The sequence below is a fragment of the Geotrypetes seraphini genome, chromosome 11, assembly GCF_902459505.1.
Source record: "Geotrypetes seraphini chromosome 11, aGeoSer1.1, whole genome shotgun sequence".
Classification (NCBI taxonomy): Eukaryota; Metazoa; Chordata; class Amphibia; order Gymnophiona; family Dermophiidae; genus Geotrypetes; species Geotrypetes seraphini.
Genome location: NC_047094.1, coordinates 127,514,099 through 127,538,232, shown reverse-complemented (window position 1 = coordinate 127,538,232; position 24,134 = coordinate 127,514,099). Strand labels below are relative to the sequence as shown.

Here is a 24,134-nt window from a genome sequence, read left to right as displayed (position 1 = left end):
TGGCACCTCAGTATCTCTCCTCTCTTATCTTGCCCTATACCCCGCTATGAGAACTCTGATCATCGGGTTAATCTCTCTTGTATGTTTATTGTTTATATAAAGCTTCTATACCACTGCTAATGACTGGGGAGTCAATTCAGAGTAGCTTACATGAGCTTCTGTAATGGTGTTACAATGCATCTTCCCTTCTCTGTTGCCAACTCCTTACTCCGTCCCTTCTATCTTGCTGAACTGCACACCTGGAACAACCTGCCTGACTCGGTACATCAGGCTCCATCTCTGGCTTAAAGCCCACTTCTTCAAAGCTGCATTTAAGTCCTAACCTTACTAACTTGCAAAGCACAAAAATCTGTTTGCCATTCCTTCTGTAGTCCTTTATCACTACTACTATTTATCATTTCTATGGTGCTGAAAGGCTTATGCAGCACTGTACATTTAACATTCAATAGACAGTCTCTGCTCAGAAGAGTTTACAATCTAATTTGGACAGACAAACATAAACATCTCAGGGTTGAGGAGTTTCTAGCAAAAGGAATGATATGATGGGTGTAGGTATCTGATGGTGAATGGGAGTTAAGAGTTGAAAGCAGCTTTCATAAAATGGGCATTTATCTTGATTTTGAATACAGCTAGAGATGGAGCTGGCATACAGCGCAGCAAGAAAGAAGGGATGGAGTCTGGAGTTGGCAGTGGAGGAGAAGGGTATAGATGAGAGGGACTTACCCAATGAACAGAATTCACAGATGGATCATAGGGGGAAATTAGTGATAAGAGATATTGAGGGGCTGCAGAGTGAATTTACTTGTATGTCAATAAGAGGGGCTTGAACTGTATTTGGAAATGGATGGGGAGCCAATGAAGTGACTTGAGGAGAGGGGTAATGTAGCATAGTGGCTCTTGCAGAATATGAGTCATGCAGCAGCATTTTGAATGGATTGAAGAGGAAAGAGATGGTTGAGCGGAAGACATGAGAGAAGTATGTTGCAATAGCCTAAGCGAGAGGTGAGGAGAGCGTGGATAAGGGTTTTGGTAATGTACTCAGAGAGGAGAGGTCAGGTTTTGGTAATATTATAAAGGAGGAAGTGACAAGTTTTAGAGGTTTGTTGAATCTGAGCGGAGGAGAGAGAGGAGTCATAGATTACGCCCGAGGATAAATTAAGAGAACCTTTCTGCTGTCCTAAGTCATCCATAGGTCTCTCTGAATAAAAGCACTGAATATCACTGCTGTTTGGTTAATCTGCTGCTCTTCTCTGGATTTGTTGCTAGACCATCCTGGCACTTTTCAGATGGCATGAAGCAGTCTGCAATGGTTCTCATTGACATTATCCATGTAATGCTGCTGAAAATCACTGATGGGCCCATCAGTGGCATTTATCCAGATAACAGGGTCCAAAGGGATTATGACTACAGGCAATATTATTCATGAAATGTATGAAAGCATATTTTACCATGGCTTACCATAATTTGACCTCCCTTGTTCTGCAGGAGAGTGAGTGTGTAGTCATATATTTCAACAGACACCATCTTGGTCACAGTGACTTTTCCATCACCATACTTTTCATGTTCTACATTGATGGCAAAAGGCACCAAGTTGCTGTTTGTAGTGATTGTCTTTGTCAGGGTGTACGTACAGGTGCCTTGGAAGTCAAAGGCCAGGCCATCAAAGGTCAGGTAATGTGGGTCACCAGCAGCCTGGCACTTAGCTGAGCCAATTGGTTGGCATTTCTGTATGCCGTCTATTATTTTGCACTCCTCATTAGAACCACAGGAGAAGGCCTTACATTCAACAATTCCACCAGCTTTGCAGGTACATTGTTGGTTGCACAAGCCATTAGGGAAGAAAACGTCTTCAGATTTGTAGTAGAAGCCATTATATAAGCAACCACATTGAGCCATGGGAACACACTGACCACCACTAAAGACAAAATTTTCATCACAAATGCATCCTTCTTTGCAGGCAGCATCACACTCAATTGGAGTCAATAGGCTGGCGCATGTGGGGGCACAGCCACTGGCGCATACCTCATAATGGCTGTTTGTAGGACACTTTGGACCTGCAATAAGAGAAGAGATATATTATAGGTATGTTTAAAGGGTTTCTGACAGCAAGAGGAGTATGGCAAAATCTAAAATGCTATTAGAATTTAAAATACTACAGTTACTCCCCCCACATTTTTACTAAACCACGATAGTGGTTATTAGTGCAGGGAGCCGCACTGAATGTTCCATGCTGCTCCCAACACTCATAGGAGCTCAATGAGTGGCGGGAGCAGCACAGAGCACTCAGCGTGGCTCCCTTCGCTAATAGTCACTATCACAGTTTAGTAAAAAGGGGGGGGGGGGGGGTGTTAATCACTATTTTTATCTATAATAATAAAACCCGGGCTGCGCATGCACACTCAGTGCCTCCGTGCCTCCGCATGTGCAGTAGGATAATCTTGCCTTCTGCCGCTGATTTCCTGCTTTCTGCCCCGATCACCAACACCGGCTGACTTCCTGACTTCTGCCAGCTATACGCTGGTGGGACTCCTCTTCTTTTGACTCCCCATACCAGCAGTGGCAGCTAGCTTTAGTTTAGCTTTAGCCGCGGTTTCATCAAGCAGCCACGGGGCCTTTACTAGGCCAACCCACGATGATGCGAGGCGGGCCAGCCTAGCAAAAGCCCCGAGGCTGCCTGATGAAACTGCAGCTAAAGCTAAACTAAAGCTAGTGGATGCAGGACAGGGAGAGCAGGGAAGAGAGAAGGGGTATTGCTGGACAGAGGGAGCATGGAAGGGGTACTTCTGGACAGGGGGAAGGTAAAATGAAGAGAGAACATGGACAGGGGTGAGGTAAAAGGAAGGGAGAAGAGGTGCTGCTGGACCTGGCAGAAAGGGAGGGAAAGGAAAGGTGCTATACACTGGAGGTGAGGGTGAGATGATGCATGGGGAGAGAGCATGTTAGGTTGGGCAGTGGGAAAGAGGGATGCCACTGAGGGAAGAGGCAATGACAGAGAGAGAAAGTGTGCAGGAGGCAGAAAGTGTTGGCCATGGAGAGGGTGAGATGGATGGGGAAGGCAGAAAGGAGGGAAGGAGGAATGCTACACTTGGGAAGGGGAAGAGGGCAGAGAGTGAAAAGTTAGACTCATGGAGATAGATGTTGGTTGGGGGAGGGAAGGAGGACCAAAGGAGAAGCATGCAGGAGGCCCTGGAAACATATTTAAAAGCATAGAAAATAAAGTCACCAGACAACAAAGGTAGGGACAAAGATTTTATTTTTCATATGGTGATTGAAATGTGTCAGTTCTGAGAAAGGAAAGATGTTAAACTTTAACTGTGAGGGCCGCAGAAAAAAAAATAGGGTACTTGGAGGGCTGCAGAAAAAATAGTTAATGTCTTATTAAAGAAATGACAATTTTGCATGAGTTAAAAACTCTTATTCTAGCACCAGTTAATGTAATGGGCTTAAAGACTAGTATGTTTATATATTCCTAAAATCTTTTTCAATAAAAATATTGAACAAGAATTCAAGAATACATGAGTAATACAGAAATAATTTTTAGTACTAGAGAAACCAGGGTAAAGTGAGAGGTAAAGTTTGCTATGTTGTCTCAGGTAAGGAAAATAGGCAGATTGCCATGGTGCTTTTATTTCCTATCATTTTCTTCATTTCAGTGTTTCATTTGCCATTTTTAATTCTCTCTATAAAATTAAAACTTTTGAGTTGATTATGTGATAAGCATGTCTTCCAAATCAAATCAGTTTCTAAGTGCACTAAACATGCTTGTTTTCAAATAAACACTTTTTTATATTTACATTTTTAAAAATGGGACCTTTTCACTAAGCTGCTTCCTACAGGTTAAAAAGCATTACCAGAGGATGCACTCAGGCATCCTGCAGTAGTTTTTGGATTTGCACATTCTTCCCAATACTCTAAAAAATTACTTTATATTTTTAAGCACAGGGGGAATGTTTGGGAGTGGATGGTAGGCATGCTCTGTGCTAATTGATTAGGGCAACTACATTGCCACGTGCTTACCGATTAGCGCAGGATTCCTATGTGAGCGTTATCACCTAGAAAATATGTGTCAGTAAGTGCTCACATGCTAATGACCCTGTACAAATAGGGAAATTAACGTGTGACTATTAATAGAGAAAATGGAAAATGCAACCCTTTTACAGCAATATTAAAAGTGGACTCAGCATGCAGGAAAGCCCTGCACTAGTGACAGAGCACTTTTTAGTACAGCTTAGTTAAAAAGCCCCACTATCTTGTAACTGTACTGTTAATAAACTCTAGCCCCTAAAAAAAGGAGTATGCAGGAAAGTAAAGCATACTGTAGTAGAATGTCAGTCACTAATTGACAACTTCCTCCATTATATGCCATAAGAATTAATGTATCAATGCACTTTTACTTTCTAGCATCGTAATACAATTTATGATCACACAGAAATAATCATTAAAAAACAAACAAACTGTGGAGGATCTATGAAGCATTGAAATAATAGGATATAAATAAAATGAGGGGCGTGGCTTGGAAGCACTGCTGGATGGTTGGGTAAATTTGAAGCATTTTTTCAACAATTTTTTAGCCTAAAAAGTATTTTTTTTAGGAAATTTCTTTCACATCTGATAACAAATGATGGCTGGATCAAAATAAACTAAATTAGAGGTGGCTTTTGTCTCAGGAGGAAAAAGCAAGCGTTTAAAACAGGATCTGCTTACTCCCTCCAAGATTCCATTGCCTGAAGCTGAAGGGGAAATTGACTTAATGGATTTGATGGCAGAGCTGAAAGCTATAAAGCTGATTACAACAAGCAATGCTGAACAGCTAGTAGCTGTAAGAGAGGAAGTCTCCAGTTTAACAAAACAAATGACTTTGGCTAATAACAAGTTGGATCAGCTGGAAAATTGTATAGTGAATTTAGAGGAGGACCAGGCACACTGTAAGAAGAACTGCAAGCAAAGCAGCTGGAAAATTTTGAAAATAGATCATGTAAAAATAATGTATGTGTTCTTGGTTTGGCAGAAGGTATGGAAGGAAATGATGCTATTTCATTTTTGTAAGAGGTAATTCCTAAATTACTTCCAGTGTCATTAAAGGTCCCTTTAGAGATAGAATGGGCACATAGAATCTCATATAGAGGTTCAAACATTAACTCTGGTCCCAGGCCATTGATATTACATGTTTTAAGATTTCAGCATGCCTTAGAAATCCTCTGATTAGCAAAGGAAAACAGGAACTTGAAGTATAAGTATTCAAAACTGCTGTTTGTTCCAGATTTTGCTAGAGCAACAGCAAATCAGAGGAAGAAGGTTTTTATCCCTAAGGTCAGATTTACAGCAAATTGTGGCGAAATATGGCCTTCTGCATCCTGCCCTTATGATTGTTACACATGCAAATAATACAGTGCAGCCTTAGATCCCACCTGGGGGTGGGGCCTGAGGCACATGGGCCCAACCCAACCATGTGCCCAAGGCCCTGCCCCCAGGAGGGATCTAAGGCTCCCGGGCCTATTCTGATTGGCCCAGGTGCCTTAGGCCCCACCAGTAGGCGGAGCTTTTGGACGGATGGGCCAATCTGGCCTCATTCCGTTGTTGGCTGCCTGCCGGACAGGCGAGTTTGACTCCCGTCTGTCTGGCCAACTACGCAAAGGTACGGGGAAGGGGGGTGGGGGTGTCGTGGGGGTCGGCCAGGGGGGTCGCAGGTCGGTTGGGGGGGCGGTCAGAGGTTCTTGGGGGGGGGCGGTCGTTAGGGGGAGGGGGGTTTGCATCGAGGGCAGGAGGGCCTGGGATCCCTCCTACCCATAATGTAGTGCGGGATGGGGGTAGGGGGCCGCCATGGCCAGGAGGGTTTGGGCTCCCTCCTGGCCTGAACAACTAGCGGGGGGGGGTCGCCAGGGCCAGGAGGACTTGGGCTCCCTCCTGGCCCGATATTGTCAGGGAGTTGGGGAGTCAGCGGGGCAAGAGGGCTTGGGCTCCCTTTTGCCCCGATCGTGTCGGGGAGTCAGGGGGGCAAGAGGGCTTGAGCTCCCTCTTGCCCCGATCGTGTCCGGGAGTCGGGACCGCCAAGAGGAAGCAGCAGGACACCGGTAGGAGCTTCTATATGATGGGGGGGTCGGGAGGCTGTGGGGGTGCGAGCGGTCCTTCAGGGTGAGGGTGCGGGTGCGGGTGGGAGTGCATGCGAGCGGTCCTTCGGGTTGGGGGTGCGGGTGCATGCGAGCGGTCCTTCGGGGTTGGGGTGAGAGCGGTCCTGCGGGGGGGGGGGAATCGGACGTCGGGGGCATCAGGCTTTCAGGGTGGGGACAGGATTTCAAGGGGGAGAGGAGAGTCGGGGTGGCCAGAGGAGAGTCGGGGCAGGCGAAAGGAGAGTCGGGCGGCGACGGGAGAGTTGGGCAGCATGCGCGGTATACGGGTGTGCGCGGTATATAAAAATTTCTGTACATAGATTCGTGTTTTTCGCGCGCTATACCCGTGTGCACATTTTACACGGGTGCGCGTTATCTATGTGAAAATACGGTAATTGTGATTAATTTATTCAATTGGATAATTAATTAATTTAATTATAATTGATTTGTGTTAACATTTTATTGAGAAAGGAGGTTGAATTGAATGGAATATAATATGAGATGCCTGGGGAAGAGCTTTGAGTTCTTGATCTAAATGGGTGCTGTCAGGCAATTGTATGATAAAGTGGGGTGGGGGAGGGGAGGGGTTTTATATAGGGAATTAAGGATGTGTACTGTTTATATGAGGGCACTATGGGTTAAGTGCATTGGAATATATTTTCAGGTCCCCTTTTGTTAGAATGTTCAGTATGTGGAAATTATATTCATTAAACGTCAATGAGCTCAATCATCCAGTCAAGAGAAAGAAAATTCTTAACTTACTGAAACAACAAGATGCAGCTATCTAATACAACCAAGAAACTCACTTAAACGCTTTTGAATCAAACAAATTGGCAAAAGGATGGGTTAAATATTATTTTTCAGCTCCTGCGGTGAGGAAAAAGGCCGGATGGCTATATTAATTAACAAAACGTGTATGGCTTGATTTAATTTCTCTCTTGTGATCCTTCAGGGAGATGGGTTAAAGTAAGCATGAGCTCAGGGGAACATGGTCTGACGCTTATTAACATATATGCTCCTAATTCAAATCAAATTGAATTTTTTAAAGAACTTCAGCAGTTGATTATACCACTGGCTGCCTCTGATTTGGTGGTGGCTGGGGACTTCAATGCGGTTATGGATGCAATAATAGATCTAGTATGATCTTAAAATCATTAGGATTAGATAATTTGGTATATTCTTGTGAATTAAAGGATATATGGAGAATCCTAAATTACAATTCTTGGGAATTTTCTTTTTATTCCCATGTTCATAAATCTTTTTCAAGTATAGATTATGTTTTTGTGTCAGATTCTTTTGTGCAACGGGTTGTAAAAGCCACCATTGATCCAATCATTCTAACAGATCACAGTGGAGTATGGATTGAATTCAAAGTTCAAGAGCAAGAATAAAAATAGACCTGTATGGAGGTTCAATAATACATTGCTTTCAGATTCTGGCTTTATTGAGGAATTTCAACTAAAAATGAAGGAGTACTTTCAAATAAATGATTCTGGGGAAATTTCTTTAGAAACTTTATGGGATGCTTTTAAAGCTACCATGAGAGGGCAAATTATTTCATATTCTGCGTATGCTAGCAAGCAGCTTAGATTGGAGTTTTCAAATTTGGAACAAAGTATTAAGGATTTGGAATCTCAATTAGCCTTGAAGTGGGAACAAAACACGTTATAGGCCCTATTAAAAGCAAAATATAGATATAATGAAATTTCTTCTCAAATGGCTAGGAAAGAGTGGTTTTCTCAAAAAGTTCTATATTATGGAAACTTGAATAAAGCAGGAAGATTATTGGCTAATTATCTTAAAGCTAAAAAAAGAAAGTAAAAATTGTGTCCATTAAAGATGAAAGTGGAGAAATTCATTCCCAAATTGGAAATATTTTAAAACAATTTGTGAAATACAATAAATCTTTATATTCTTCTGTGCTTTATTCAAATAAAGAAAAAGATGGATTAGAGTTTTTAAAATCAATTAAGGGACTGAAAATTCCCGAGCATATACAGAAAACTCTAAATGCCCCTATATTAATGAAGGAATTACAATTAGCATTGAAGTCCCTTAGAGTTGGATCCGCTCCAGGTGGTGATGGTTTCACTGTAGAGTTCTACAAAGCATTTCAAAATACTCTAATACCTCATCTATTAAATTTATATCAGGCTCAACTGACTAAAGGTTGTATTACAGGTACTATGGAAGAATCTTTAACACTTGTCTTGCCAAAGCCAAATAAAGATCCTACTTCAGTTTCAAACTACAGGCCTATTTCTTTGATTAACGTAGATGGTAAATTTTTAGCTAAGTTATTGGCTTTACGCTTAGCCAAGGCTCTCCCTTATATTATTGGTATGCATCAAACAGGATTCGTTGCTCAAAGATACTCTTCAAATAACACCAGATTGGCTTTTCATATGTTGAATTTGACAAAAGCAATGGATGACCCGGCCTTTTCTGTATCTTTAGATGCAGAGAAGGCCTTTGATCATGTAGAATGGACCTTTATGTATCAAGCAATAGATTGGTTTGGTATTGGTTCCGGATTTATACAAATGATTCAAGCCTTGTATAGTTCCCCTTTTACAAGATTATATATTAATAATAGTTTTTCAGAACGTTTTCATCTGGAGAGGGGAGTTAGAAGGATGTCTGCTATCTCCATTGCTTTTTTATATTGTTTTGGAACCCTTGTTGTTAGCTGTTCAGCAAGCAAATGAGATACAGGGTATTCCTTATTCAGGTCGGGAATATAAAGTCTCTGCTTACGCAGATGATATTTTGCTTCATTTGAGGAACCCTGAATCTACCATTCCACATTTACTGGATTTGATTGATCAATTTGGAAAATTCTCTGGTTATAAAATAAACTGGAGTAAATCGGATGTTCTTCCACTAAATTGTTCAAAAGGATTATTTGATTCATTCCCCTTTCTTTGGAAGGAAGAGGGTATAAAATATTAAGGTATTTGGATAAAAAGTACATTGGAAGAAACAATGAAAGTAAATGAAAAATCCTTATTGCTAAAGGTCATGGAAATGTGTGAGCAATGGAACCCCTTACATCTGTCTTGGTGGGGGAGAGTTGAAACGATTAAAATGATGATTTTGCCTGTGGTTTGTTACCAACTGGGTATGTTGCCAGTGTTTTTGCAGGGGTCATTTTATAAAAAGTTAAACAGTATTCTGACTAAATTTATTTGGCTGGGGAAAGCTGTGAGAATTACTTTAGTATCTTTGTAAAAACCAATTGAGGCGGGTGGGGTAAATGTATTGGATCCTCCCTGAGCTCCCTTATTATATACATTGTTGTTTTTGTTTCTATTTTGGTTGTTTTAATTTTAATAATTGTATTTAATATTTTTTTTGTGTTTTATTTTAATTACTTTTTTAAGTAAGATAAAATATCAAATCAAATAAAAATGTTAAGTTTACTCACTACAAAATTTGTCAGATCTCCATTCATAGACAGTTGCTCCAGCATCTTGGCAAGCCATTGCATAGCTGGATATTACTTGGCATATGGCTTCTTGGCGTCCTTTGTAAAAGCAATAGTCATAGACACAGTCCTTGAAAGCACCTTCAGGATTTACTTTGGCCTGGCATTGTCTGAACGGGCCATTACTATCCAAGATAATTCCACATTCTCTTTTATTTTGCCTCTGGCTGCTTTCAGTAGCTGCCATATCTGAGCAATCTCCCTTGACTGCCTCTATGCACCCAGGAATATCTTTGACCTTCCAGCTGTTTCCAAAGGTGCCAGTGTCTTTTGTAGTTATGCCATTCTTCATGATTAGGTCATTCTTGCTGTCTCCATTGAAATCTCCACAGAGACCACCAACAGCTCCAGTGTACGAGCTTGGAATGGTTACTGAAACTCGAGCATCAAAGTTGAAGGTCACTCTCAGGCCAAATTTAGTCTGTAATATTGCATTAAATCCCTGTTTGTAGATAGAAACTTTTTTTTCTTCAGTGCTGTATGGCAGATGAACCAGCAATCCATTCACCTGTATAAAATTGAATTGGAAACTAGGAGTCTATCAACAGGTAAGACTATACATCTGTGTTCCAAGACCTATTAAGGGCAGTTTCCAAAACTAGCATTGGACTGCCTTTACTCATGACATCAATTGAGGAATGAGCAACAAAAAAAGAAATCCAACCGAATCTGCAGAAAAACCACCAAAACAGGAAAACCAAACAAAAACTGCAGACAATGTACACAATGCAGGCAAGAATTTATTGTACCAAAGTTAAAATCCAGTAATCACAGAAGTGATTTGGTTTTTGGCAGCGGCTCTTGGTGTAATACACAGGCATTTGTTGTTACCTTCATTTTTTGCAGTACATTGTATACCTTATTTACCATGGACCCCTGACGAAGGCGTGTTGTCCGAAACACGGACCGTGTTGGGTCTCTTGGTTGGTAAAAAGGTTTTTTATTACTGCATTTTAACTTTGGTACAATAAATTCTTGCCTGCATCGTGTACATTGTCTGCAGTTTTTCTCATCAATCGAGAAATGAACAACCTTTGTGATTTTTTTGACTGATCAATACTAGGCTTAAAATTACTGTAAAAACAAATGGGCCATATTATATTTTTTTGTTTAACAGAGTCTAACTATTAAAGTTAATCCATGATAACTGCTTGACCTTGAGATAGCTGTTGGAGGTATTCCTGGAAGGAAGCCATGTTGCAAACAGAGTGCAAAGTTGTTTTATTTTTATTATGCCTATTTGACCCTTACTTTAACTACAAGACAGTCATCATTCATTTTGTGTCCCCAATATGAATTTCTGCATTAGCCCCAAGTTGGTGCTGATGCTTAATACAGCAATTGGCATGTGTTAAAAACTAATATGTGTTAAAATTTGCATTAAATACTTAGCATGGCTTAGTAAATAGACCCCTAACTGAGGTATTTACCATATTTACTCACATGTGATAATGTTTACAGGTTATTCCATTTCTGTGAAAGTTAGGGGCTCTTTTATTAAAAGTACTGTAGTTTTTGCATTTACCGCTTGTTTGATGCAATACTTAACACAGCCTGAGTGATAAATGCAAGAGATGGGCCCATAACCTACCCCGTATTTACCATACAGGGTAGAAAATAACCACAGGCACTGCATTAAATGCAATGCCAGATGACATCGGCACACCTACGCTATCAGGCACTACATGTAACACAGTGCAGGGGCAGGAAAAATAGTACCATTGCAGTTCCATTCCCCTCCCCCCTCCACACAGACACATCCAATTATTTGCCCCTGACAATGTTCAATCCACCTGATCTCTCCTCCAGCAATGTCTATGCTCTCTGATCTCCTACCCCTGGCAATGTCCATATGCTCCAATTCCCCTCCCAACAATGTCCAAACCCTCAGTTCCCCACCAATAAAATTTTGGCTCCAGAGAAGAAATTCTGTCTCACACAAGAATAAGCTCTGCCCCTCCCCCGACCCCAAGCTTCCTCCCCTCCAATTATCTCTAGGTTCTACTTGGTGGATTCATGGTGGCTGAACAGCAGCTAAGCCTCCCTGTTGCTAACCAGGAATGTGCCATGATCTAAAATGGCCATCACAACCCTTAGCAGTCATTTTAGCTACTGCTTGAATGCCAGGAACTTACCATGGAGATCCCCCTGATACGTCCAGGAGGATCAGGTGGTGGGGAAGAGTTGGAGTCTAGAGGAGCAGTGCTAATTCTCAGAGGAGGTAGAGTTTCTTCTCTGGAGCTGGGATTTGGTCTGGGGGATCAAAGGTCTGGACATTGTTGGGAGGGGGATTGGAGGGTATGGGCACTGTTGGACAGGGACAGAATAGACTGAACGTTGGGAGAGGGATCAGGTGGGCTGGTCAATGTTGCAAGGGAGATCAGAAGTAGGGCTACCCCACCCCTGACCCCACCCACATTCTGCCCCTTGAAGATAGCCAAACCAGTTTCAAAACCAAATATTTTATCCCAGCTAAATAAACACTGCCCAAGTTCAGAAGAGTTCCTATGCTGTTATTTGATATTGGCACTATCATTTACATTTTGATCATTATATAAGTCTATTGATATTTATCAAAACTTACCATTACTTTATCAGCATTCTCTCTACTCATTATGAAGTCATAATTCAAAACTTTCACTTGAACAAGGGTGACAAAAGAAACAGTTTTTTTGCCTCGATTTTCATTCTGCACATAAACTTGGAAGTCAGTTAGATCTTCGCTCTTTTTCATCAGGCCAGCAAACTGATAAAGGCATGTACCTTGGAAGTCATATCTATGGTTATCAAACGTAATATAGTGAGGGTCTCCTGAAACTGAGCAGGTACCATAGGTCATAGGATAACAATCCTGGATGCCTTTGACAACATCACACTTCTGGTTGGCTTTGCAGTTGGTGGCCTTGCATTCAACTTTGATTGTTGTTGGATTACAAATGCATTGCTTCTTACAGTTCTTATCTGCCCAAAATTTCTCATTGGCTCCATAGATCCGGCCCTCAAAGACACAGCCACAGTTGCTTTTAGGGACACATTTCCCCTCATTCAGCACAAAGCCATCATTGCATTCACAGGTTTCCACACAGGGCTCAGAGCATTGGGCAGCGTCATCATTGCAAGTCCGAGGGCATGCACTTCCACAGGTTTTGTACTGGCTGTTGTCAGGACATTGCATTGCTAAGGAAAGACAAGTCAAAGAGGGAGCTTGAGAACTAGATGTTTCTACTCAATCACTGCAATAAAGGGCAAATAAATGCTATAAGATAAAATAAATAAATATAGCATATGAAGGCGTTTTCAAGACTATGGAGGTAATTTTATAAGTTTTGTGTGGCATCTTCATATTGTAACTCCGAGTGCATACCATCTCAGAGTGCTGCAGTTTGTACATGGATCACTGGTAGAGGCAGCGATTGAAATAGATTGCCTCTGTCTGGCCCTGCCTGCGTCTTTCCTGTGCCACAGTCTACCTTTAGAAAATTGCATTATTGAGTCAGGATATGGTACGGGAAAAGTCCAGGCAGTTCTGGACAAATGCAGCCTGTTTCAATCATTGCCTCTGCTGTTGATCCATGTGTATTTTCAGGATTGTGGGAAAGGGAGGATTTGCAGAAAGATTTCAGGCCTCTGTGGGGTTGTGGGGGGGGGGGGGGGGGGAATTGCAAAAAGATGCTGGGCACCTGTGGAGTTGGAGGCGGAAGCTGCAGAGTTGATGCCGGGTCCCTGATGGGCAAGGGGAGGGAGAGCTGCAGAAAGATATTGGGCCTCTGCAGATTGGGGGAGAAATGAGGGTAAAGAAATACCGGACATGCACAGGGAGAGAGGTTAGAAACATGCAGGACTCCCAGAGGGTGAGAAACGCTGGAACTGAAGGGGAGAATTAGAGGATAGATAAAAAGGGAGAATGTGAGTTGAAGGAGTGCAAAGAGAAGGGGGTGGGGGTTAAAGAGAAAGACCTGGAGCAAAAGGGAAGGAAGAGATGTTATTTATTTATTTATTTATTAGGATTTATTAACCACCTTTATGAAGAGATGTTGGACCTGAGTAGGGCGAGCAGAGGGAAGGGAGTGAGAGGGAGAAACCTGAAGCAAAGGAGAGGAAATGAAGGAGAGAAATGCTGAACTGGGGGTTGGTGAAGGACAGAGAAAAAGAGAGAAAGAGGGAGGAGGAGCCTGGACCAGGGGTGGGGGTGCAGGAAGAAGAGAAGAAAGAGGGGACATGGTGAAGGACAGGGACACAGAGAGGAAATATAGATCATAGAATAGAGAGGGAGAATATGAACACGGAAAGCACAGTCATTGAATATGGAGACAGGATAAGGATGGGAACGCAAAAGAGAGATGCTGTAGTGTACAGGATGGATAGGGACATAGAAGAAAAATGGATAGTGGGCATCAAGAAGAAATGTCAAAACAGGAGACCATGAAACGAGAGTTAAGAGAAAACCCGAGAAAGGTAGGAAAGAGACACTGGGACCAAAGCAATAATTAGACAATAAAGGTGAAGAAAATAATTTAAAACAAAATGTATTTATTAATTATAAATATGTCAGCTTTGGGAAATGTGCATCTCTGATATCTTGTGTTTCAATTTCTATTTCCATTATTGTGATAGGTTTTCTGTATGTGGGTCTGGAATGTGTTTGCTTTCTGCATACACCACACCCAGACACAGTGGCAGCAGTGGGCCGTCCCAGGTGCCGTCTCGATGGAGGTGCTGGTAGATCTCCAACCTGCTCCTCCACCCACACAATGCTCGCACCATGCCTCCCCCCATCCTGTACCTCTGTTGATCTTCACTTCCATTAGCAACTTTTTCTGCCTGTTGCTTGTGCCAGCCTTGTTCCCTTCTGAATCACTTCTGGGTTGAGGGGCCAGGAAGTGATGTCAGAGGGAAACCCAATGCTGGCACGAGCAGCCTTCTGGAGAAGGCACTCACGCTGGTGAAGATTTACAGAAATACATGGGGGGAAAGGAGAGTGCGAGTGTGGAGTGTAGAGTGAGGGGCGTGAAGGAGCAGGGGGGAGAGGAGGGTGCAGGGAGCACCACAGCCCCAGGCACCTCCTACCCTTACTATGTCACTGCCCAGACCACACCCCATTGCTATTTATACATTTTGGAATTTTAGAGATGTACATATTATCTAGGCTGTGGGGAGAAGTTACAAATGAAGGCTCCCATTAAGACAGGTTATTTTACTGCAAGTCTTGCTATTTTAGCCCAGTGTCCCATTTTAGTCAATGCGACCCTATACTATAAAAGCACAACTTGTGGTAAAATAACCCAACTTAATGGATTCCACTTTGGTTACAAAGTACTCAAAGTACTGTCAGGTGCCATGAAAGGTTGTGGCAGCCATTTGCAATGAAGACCAAACAGTCCAATAAATAAATAAATCCAAATATGCTTTATTAAAAACATAAGAACATAAGAAGTTGCCTCCACTGGGTCAGACCAGAGGTCCATCGCGCCCAGCGGTCCGCTCCCGCGGCGGCCCATCAGGTCCACGACCTGTGAAGTGGTTTCTGTCTAATCCTATAACCTACCTCTACTTCTATCTGTACCCCTCAATCCCCTTTTCTTTTAGGAACCTATCTAGACCCTCCTTGAACCCCTGTAGCGTGCTCTGGCCTATCACAGCCTCCGGGAGCGCGTTCCATGTGTCCACCACCCTCTGAGTGAAAAAGAACCTCCTAGCATTTGTTCTAAACCTGTCCTTTTTCAATTTCTCTGAGTGCCCCCTTATGCTTGTGGCTCCCCACAGCCTGAAGAATTTGTCCCTGTCTACCTTCTCTATGCCCTTCATGATTTTGAAGGTTTCTATCATGTCTCCCCTAAGTCTCCGCTTTTCCAGGGAGAATAGCCCCAGCATTTCCAATCTGTCAGCATATGAGAAGTTTTCCATACCCTTTATCAACTTTGTCGCTCTTCTCTGGACTCCCTCAAGTACCGCCATGTCCTTTTTGAGGTATGGCGACCAGTACTGGACACAATACTCCAGATGTGGGCGCACCATCGCCCAATATAGCGGCAAAATGACTTCCTTTGTCCTGGTCGTGATACCCTTTTTGATGATACCCAACATTCTGTTCGCTTTCTTTGAGGCTGTAGCGCACTGTGCTGATGCTTTCAATGTTGTGTCCACCATCACCCCCAGGTCTCTTTCAAGTTTGCTCACCCCCAGCAACGATCCCCCCATTTTATAGTTGAACATCGGGTTCTTTTTCCCTACATGCATGACTTTGCATTTCTCAGTGTATTAAGTGTGTTTGGTTTTCTTTCCAGTCTGTGTCTTAGCTTATGCCAGTCTGGCCACTGTGGACCATCTGCCTATCTGTTTTTGGAACCAGACACTTAGCTAGATGGGGTGCAAGGGGAATGGCTGCTTCCACAAATGGATTTAAAATAATATAGCATCTATACAGATCGGTCCTTCATTTTCACACTGAACTATTTTACAAAATGTCTGCTCTCCCTGCTTTCAAAAACTGGCTATACTTCTGTTTCAACCCTTTGCAAAGGCCATTTGCTAGTGTAGGAGTGAAGGGGGCTTTGCTCCTGTCCCCATTGACCTCCATCTACAACCAGGGACATGAAGTAGGTCCAGGGGAAATCTACCTAGACCTCACAAGGGTGTTGGGAGGGGGGGGGGGGGTTGTTCCAAGGAGGGGGAGAGGGGGAGGAGGAAGGGCCTTTAAAGTTAAAAAAATAGTTATGCAGATCCTATCCAATATTCAGCCAGGGCTGCATAGCTGTCTTATGCAAGCTCTGGCTGAATATTGGCTAGAATCCACAAAGGCTCCAATGTGCCAGTCCTATAAATATTAGCTTCCAATATTCAGTGCCAGTGCCTGGCCATGGCCCAAAACTAAATATTGGGGCTAATCTAGCTGATGACCTTAGCCTTCTGTTCACTACTAGTGGCTCTGCAGGTCGCATCCACTATGATGTTTTGGAGGGTGAGATCAACAGAACCGCTAATAGCATGCAGAAGGCTATGGTTCCATTATTTCTCATTGTTTGCAGCTACCGAGTCAGGGAGTCAGCCAGTCTGGAGGCAAAATGAACATGTGAGTGAGGTGGTAGGATGCATGGAAAGGAAGGTAGCGATTGCCCCAGTGCCTCCTTCCTGTGTCCATGGTGCCCCCAGTGCCCCCTTCCCATGTCCATGATGCCCCCAGTGCCTCCGTCTTGTGTCCATAGTGCCCCTAGTGCCCCTGTCCTGTGTCCATAGTGCCCCCAGTGCCTCCGTCTTATGTCCATAGTGCCCCCAGTGCCCCCATCCTGTGTCCTTAGTGCCCCCAGTTCCTCCGTCCCATGTCCATAGTGACCCCAGTGCCTCCTTCCCATGTCCATAGTGCCCCTAGTGTCTCCGTCCTGTGTCCATGGTGCCCCCAGTGCCTCCATCCTGTGTCCATGGTGCCCCCAGTGCCTCCTTCCCGTGTCCATAGTGTCCCCAATGCCTCCTTCTTATGTCCCCCCACTACCTTCCAGATTTTGGCCACCCCCAAAGCCAGCCTGCCTGTCTACATATCTCCCTCCCTCCCTGCCGCGCTAAAGCCAGCTAGCTTGCTTGCCTACATCCTGCCCTCCCAGCCGCAGAAAAAAAAAGCACGTCTCCCCTTCCTTTCCCCCGGCCGCGCTGCTACAATCCTACCTCCCCCCACCAACAACAAGTCTTTCCGACGTCAATTCTGACGTCAGAGAGGACGTTCCGGGCCAGCCAATCACTGCCCTGGCTGGCCCGGAATGTCCTCTTCGACGTCAGAATTGACATCAGAAAGACTTCTTGTCGGCAGGGGGAGGTAGGATTGTAGTGGCGTAGTTGGGGGAAAGGAAGGGCAGGAGGACCCGGACCTGGCCGGCTGTGCACCCCCCCCAAGCCGTGCATCCGGGGCGGACCTCCCCCCCCTGTTCCCCCCCTTGGTACGCCACTGCAAATACCTCAGCAAAGCAAACATATTAAAAGTTGCATAGATACCATTACTAGACTTAACCCAGTCCTTTGTTATGGACTTCTGTCCTTTGTGTCATGATCATTATATCACTTTCTCTTGCAAAACATGTGCTACTTTTGACTATACTTAATGGTTTACTCACGACATCCAGCTATTTTTCTCCATTCATAGATGACAATGTTCTGCCTCTGGCAGGCATCAGTGTAGGTCTTCAAGGCTTGGCATAGGGTTTGCTTGTAGCCATCAGTCATGCACATATCATACACACAATTGTCCATATAGATTTTGGGGTTAATCACAGCATGGCATTCCCTGAAGGGGCCATCCACCAACTTGGTGATCAAGCCACAGATAAGCTCGCTTTCAAACTTCTTCACTATATCCTGACTGCAAGTCTTGCATTGTCCGTTGCAGTCATGCCAGCAAAACCTGTCACCATCTTCCACCTTCCAGCTTTTTCCAAAATCAATAGCATTGGGGGCTTCCACCCTGTTTGGAGTCATAAAATCATCATTTGGGTTCCCATTGTAGTTGCCACACAGTCCGCAGACACTCTCAAAGTAGCTGCTAGAAATCACAATCCTTAAGTAGTAGTTCCAGTCATAATACGCTTTCAGACCAAAGTCAGTCTGAACAAGCAGAGAGCCCCCAGTCTGGTAAAGCTGAACTTTGCCATTGTTTAAATTAATGGGTAAACGTAATTGCTGATTGTCCACCTACAAGAAGAAGAATATATCAATAGCCGTTAACAGCATCTTCAGCATTGCTGCCATCATTACCCTTGTTATAATGTCACAACATCGGTAGCAATCTTGTATGCAATACACAATATTAATCTATTGTCCCACTGCAAACATTTTTAATAGTGACTTCACAATAATTATTATTATTATGACTTCACAATAATTATTATTATCAAGCTCCTTGACCAGTAGGGGTATACACACTGGGGATTATTTTTCTTTTCATTTACTCCTGGGGGAGTTTCCTGGCTTGTTGTTTGGGTTTTGTTTTGTTTGTACTCCTTTTACGAAGGTGTGCTAGGGTTTTTAGCGCACGCACAAAATTACTGCATGCTATAGCGCACAGTAGCCGAAAATCTTCTGCCTGCTGAAATGGAGGAGGTAGCGGCTAGCGCACTCGGGAATTTACCGCAAGCTATTGTACGCGTTAAGGCCCTAGCGCACCTTTGTAAAAGGAGCCCTTTGTTTCATTTTCATTTTGGGTTTTTTTTTCTCTTTTTCAGTTTAAGTATGTATTGTTTGCAAATACCTTGTGCTGATTATTGACCTCATAAAATCAATAAAACAGAAACAAATTCAAATAACACAATCAATACAACAAAAACAATAAAAATCTTAACTATATACAGTATATCCATTTTAAAATATTGTTCTGGCCAGCTAACCATTGAAGATCTCTCCCACCAATTTGGTCCTTTTTTGATTTGCTGAATCTGATTTTGTGGTTGCAAATATATTTTAGCTTGTATGAAGGGGAGGATCATAAATGAAAAGGAGGACTCCTTTAAGACGTGGAAAAGCACGAAAACATCCGAAGCTTGGAACAAACATAGAGATGATCAGAAAAAAATGTCACAAGGCGGTGAGGGTTGCCAAAAAGGTCTACGAAGTGAAAATAGCGCGAGAGGCCAAAAATTTCAAGCCGTTTTTTAGATACGTAAAAGGGAGAAAACCCGCATGGGAGGTGGTGGGACCGCTGGACGACCTGGGAGGAAAAGGGTGCGTTAAGGATGATAAACAAATTGCAGACAGACTGAATTCCTTCTTTGCGTTACACTGCAACAATACCTCACACAGTGAAAGTGTTCAAGGGAGTCGTACAGGACAGCCTCACCACAGTAGAAGTGGACTTGGACCAGATTTACCACCAGATCGTCAAACTTAAAAGTGATAAATCTCCTGGACCGGACGGAATTCATCCGAGAGTCCTAAAAAAGCTGAAATTAGAAATCGGAGAACAATATTGCAAAAACTTGCCAACCTGTCAATCAAAACAGGACAGATACCGGATGACTGGAAGATAGCGAACATCACGCCGATATTTAAAAAAGGATTGAGAGGAATGCCAGGCAACTACAGACCTGTGAGTCTCACGTCTGTCCCAGGAAAGATGGTTGAGGCGCTGATCAAAGATAGCATAGTCCGGCACCTAGACACACACGACCTGAAGAGAGCCAGTCAACATGGGTTCAGAAAAGGGAAATCATGTTTGATGAACCTACTTCAATTTCTTGAGACAGTGAACAGACAAATTGATAGTGGAGAACCGGTAGATATTGTATACTTGGACTTTCAGAAAGCGTTTGACAAGGCTCCACATGTAAGACTTCTCAGGAAATTACAAGGCCATGGAATAGAGGGAGATAAACTAAGATGGATAGGCAAATGGCTAGAGAACAGAAAACAGAGAGTGGGCATAAATGGGAAGTTCTGAGAATGGGAAAAGGTGACTAGCGGTGTACCCCAGGGCTCGGTACTTGGAACCATCTTATTTAATATATTCATAAATGACCTGGAAGAAGGAATATCCAGTGAAATCATCAAGTATGCAGACGACACAAAGCTATGCCGGACAATCAGATCGCAAAAGGACAGTGAGGAACTCCAGAGTGACTTGAATCAATTGGAGAAGTGGGCAGATAAATGGAAGTTGAATTTTAATGTGGAAAAATGCAAAGTGATGCATTTAGGCAGAAAAAATAAAGATCACAAGTATAGTATGTCAGGTGTAACTCTGGGAAAGACCGAACAGGAAAAGGACCTGGGTTCACTGATAGATAGGACCCTGAAACCATCGGTGCAATGTGTGGCGGCGGCGAAGAAAGCAAATAGAATGCTAGGCATGATAAAGAAGGGAATTACAAGTAGATCAGAAAAAGTTATAATACCGCTCTACAGAGCCATGGTCAGACCACACTTGGAATACTGCGTCCAGCACTGGTCTCCATACCTAAAGAAGGATATAAAACTACTAGAGAGGGTGCAGAGACGAGCAACGAAGCTAGTGAAAGGTATGGAGAACCTGGACTACAAGGAACGACTTAGGAGACTGTGGTTGTTCTCCCTTGAGAAGAGGAGACTGTGAGGGGATCTGATCGAGACTTTCAAAATACTGAAAGGATTCGACAAAATGGAGCAGGGAAAGCAGTTATTTACAATGTCCAATGTGACACGGACAAGAGGACATAGACTGAAGCTGAGGGGGGACAGGTCCAGGACGAATATCAGGAAGTTCTGTTTCATGCAGCGAGTGGTGGACACCTGAAATGCTCTCCCAGAGGAAGTAATTGCAGAATCCACCGTTCTAGGATTTAAGGGTAAACTAGATGCACATCTCCTTAAGAGTGGCATAGAGTGATACGGGTAAGGGTAAATTAGATGCACATCTCCCTTGAGAAGCATACAGTGATATGGGGACTAAAACTATGCCAGGGTATACTGGCGGGGCCTCCGCGTGTGCGGATCATCCGACTTGATGGACCCAGGGTCTGATCTGGAGATGGCAATTCTTATGTTCTAACTTAAGAAGATCAGACTGGCTAATTACCAAAGTATGTGTTGAGAACTGATTATACTGGGATTAACCTCAATGCATGTAATAATGATATGCCTATAATGCAATTTTAAATGGATGTTCTAAGAGGAGGGAGTCTAAGTTGTCATCTTCTAGTGAATCATATATCCCCCCTTTTACATAAGCGCGGAAGAGGCTTTTAGTGCCGGCCGTGCTGAATGCTCCGGCTGCTCCAACGCTCATAGGAACTCTATGATAGGAACTCTATGACAGTCGGAGCAGCGTAGAACATTCAGTGCACTGGCTGGTGCTAAAAACCTCTTCCATGCTTTTGTAAAAGGGGGTTTAATAAAGGTCATTGTCATTCTGAAATAGCACCATCTGAAATAGTCATCATTAGAATCACTCACACTTTATTTAAATATACAGTATTTGGCCCCCTTTTATCAAGCTGTGTTAGGGTTTTTTATTGTTGGCTGCTGCGGTAGAATCTCTGATGCTCATAGGAATTCTATGAGTTTTTGCCGCAGTGGCCAGTGATAAAAAAATCCTAATGCAGCTTGATAAAAGAGGGCCTTTATTTGTTAAATTCAAAATTGGATGAATATATCATTATAAGATTATAGACCTTTTTTGTTTTCTTAACACCCATCACCAAATTATCTGGCCTTCAATGTCATGCAGAGTGCATTAAAGTGGATGTTATAAAGCCAAACTGGACTAGCATTTCATGAGAACACCAATTTATGTAGAAAATCAGAACAACTGATGAAAACACATCTGTCCAAATATGTAATGGCATCATATTTCAAATGATCAATTAAATATCAGAGCGCACTGGAAATACAAAAATCCTGACACTGCAAATTATGAGAACCAAATGTTTTTACCTTACCTGCACTAGGCCATTTTGAAATCTTGTTACTGATATAGTGAATCCATAGACCTGTATTGTCACAAAGCTGACATAAGAAACTTTGGTGTTACCGCCCCGGTTTTCATTCTTGGCTTCTATGTTGAAATCTGGAAGAGTAGCATCATTTCCACAGTATTTGGCGATAGTGTAGGTGCAGGTACCCTGGAAGTCATAGTTCTTGCCATCCCAGGTGTGGTAGTGAGGATCACCCCAGCCCCAACAGACTGCTTCAGATTCTGGGACACATACTGGTTGATCATTCAGGATCTGGCATTTCTCCTTTTTTCTGCACTGCACCGTGTTACAGGAAGCCACAGGCTTACCTAGGAAAACAAATGAGGTAAAAAAAGGGTTAAAAGCTTTAGCATGATTTAGTCCAGCTATGGTCTGCCCTCCTGAAGATTACTACTTGAATAATTCAACAGATAACTTTCTGTTTACCTTTATTCAGCTCTTTCACTAAGAGAGACAACTTTGCTTCTAGTTGTGATGACAGTAGCAATTGTAAGGATGTTGACCTGACTTTGAAGTGAAAGAACTAGAACTTAATACAAAAACCAACCTCTGGTATTCCGAAAATTTGTGATAACCGAAGAGAAAATACAAAGAACAACAAAGAAGAAAGAAAACATATGACTAAAACCAAAAGAGGAAGCAAAGAAGTCAAGAAATATGCAGATTGATTTTTATTTAGGAATCTAGCTAGCAGTACTGCTCTGAGGTGGCAATTAGCACAACATAAAGCCAAAATATATTGAAAACTAGAAACAGCATACAGTGTATACTTACTGCCCGTGCAGATCCCCATCGATCCATAAGCATTCATGTTTGCGATTCCAAAATTCAGCAGCCCAAAAGGCATGTTGGGGTTGTCTATTAGGTGGAAACTGAACCCTGAGCCAAAATTGTATTCACCCCAGCTGTACTCGGTACCTGCAATCTGCTGCCATTTGATAGTGTTCAATGGCTTCTTATCAAAGGCAACTTGGGCAGTGGCTGATGTTTTTGCTATCATAATTGCATAGTTTTCAAAATTATTTAGTCCATAGACATAATAGGCTGAGCAGTATGAAGCAACATCTGGAATAGACATGAGGAATGGGTCATATACCACCCCTTTTCCACTATCCCAGCCTAAGTCCAGGAACATGACCTGAATGCTCACGTTAGAGGTTATATAAAGGGGTGTAAATGGTTTAACTTCTAACTGCAGAAACTGTCCTGCCACCAAGTTGCTGCTGTCCTTGGTGTTCCCACTCTGGTAGACCACTTTTGTGGGCTGGGAGGCAACAACATAGACGGTGTCTGACTTTGTCTGATAGGAAATTGGTGGCACGATATATGTGGTACTCCATTTTGAGACTGGCAGGAGTTGTTCATAAACGTGGTTACACTTGGTGCGTTTCATGGTACAGCTATGCCCGGTCAAGACAGCTGCTGGCTTTTGGGATACGATTCTGGTGCCTGTCAGGTCAGATTTGCTTTGGAGCTGGACAGCCTCAAACGCTACAAGTGTAATGGTAAGTGTGTCCCCTGCTTTATAGGTCGTTCCCTCGTACATAACAGTCCCTTTCAAGTATATATTAACTGAGTTTGCATCCTCGTATGTTGCAATAAGGAATTCTTTGAAAGCATCTGCTGGCTCCCCATTTGGAGTTACAAGATAATATTCAGTGCCCAGCTTTGTCACGGGATACACTATACTTGTGTCAGCACTATTGACTTTATAATTGCTGGATAGAACCGATATAGCTTTGTCTGCCTGAATGATAACGGTACTGCAGGTCTTTGTGCTTCCAGACTTTTCTATTGATGATGGAACCTGGATAGACATGGTTTGCCGTTCATTTAGTAAAAATACTTTCTTAAAGTTAGACTTATTTACGGAAACAGTAACAGAAGTAGAGGCACTGTAGCCAGTAATGATCAATTCAAATATGCCTGAATCATAGTTAACTTTGTAGTTCTCCATGAAGCCTGTGATGAATTCCCTTCCCTGGGGTCCTGCTAAGCAGGCACCTAAAGGAAGAAAAGCAGAAAAGAAAAACATCAGCATACTGTTCAAAAATGTTTAGAGAGGTTGAATGAAAAACAAAATAAAATATGTACAGTACAGTATATGAAAACTCC

General features: G+C 42.9%; 1 protein-coding gene across 1 annotated transcript in view; it reads right to left on the bottom strand.

The window, feature by feature from the left end:
- Nucleotides 1-1,282: 1,282 nt before the first annotated feature.
- LOC117368883 (IgGFc-binding protein-like) overlaps nucleotides 1,283-24,134 on the bottom strand; it is a 48,677-nt gene continuing 25,825 nt past the window's right edge. The window contains exons 6-12 of the mRNA XM_033962626.1: nucleotides 22,794-24,023; nucleotides 21,984-22,327; nucleotides 17,694-18,267; nucleotides 12,179-12,771; nucleotides 9,535-10,102; nucleotides 1,449-2,054; nucleotides 1,283-1,404 (exon numbers count right to left, since the gene is read on the bottom strand). Coding sequence (XP_033818517.1) covers nucleotides 1,283-1,404; nucleotides 1,449-2,054; nucleotides 9,535-10,102; nucleotides 12,179-12,771; nucleotides 17,694-18,267; nucleotides 21,984-22,327; nucleotides 22,794-24,023 — 4,037 coding nt within the window. The remainder of the gene's footprint in view (nucleotides 1,405-1,448; nucleotides 2,055-9,534; nucleotides 10,103-12,178; nucleotides 12,772-17,693; nucleotides 18,268-21,983; nucleotides 22,328-22,793; nucleotides 24,024-24,134) is intronic.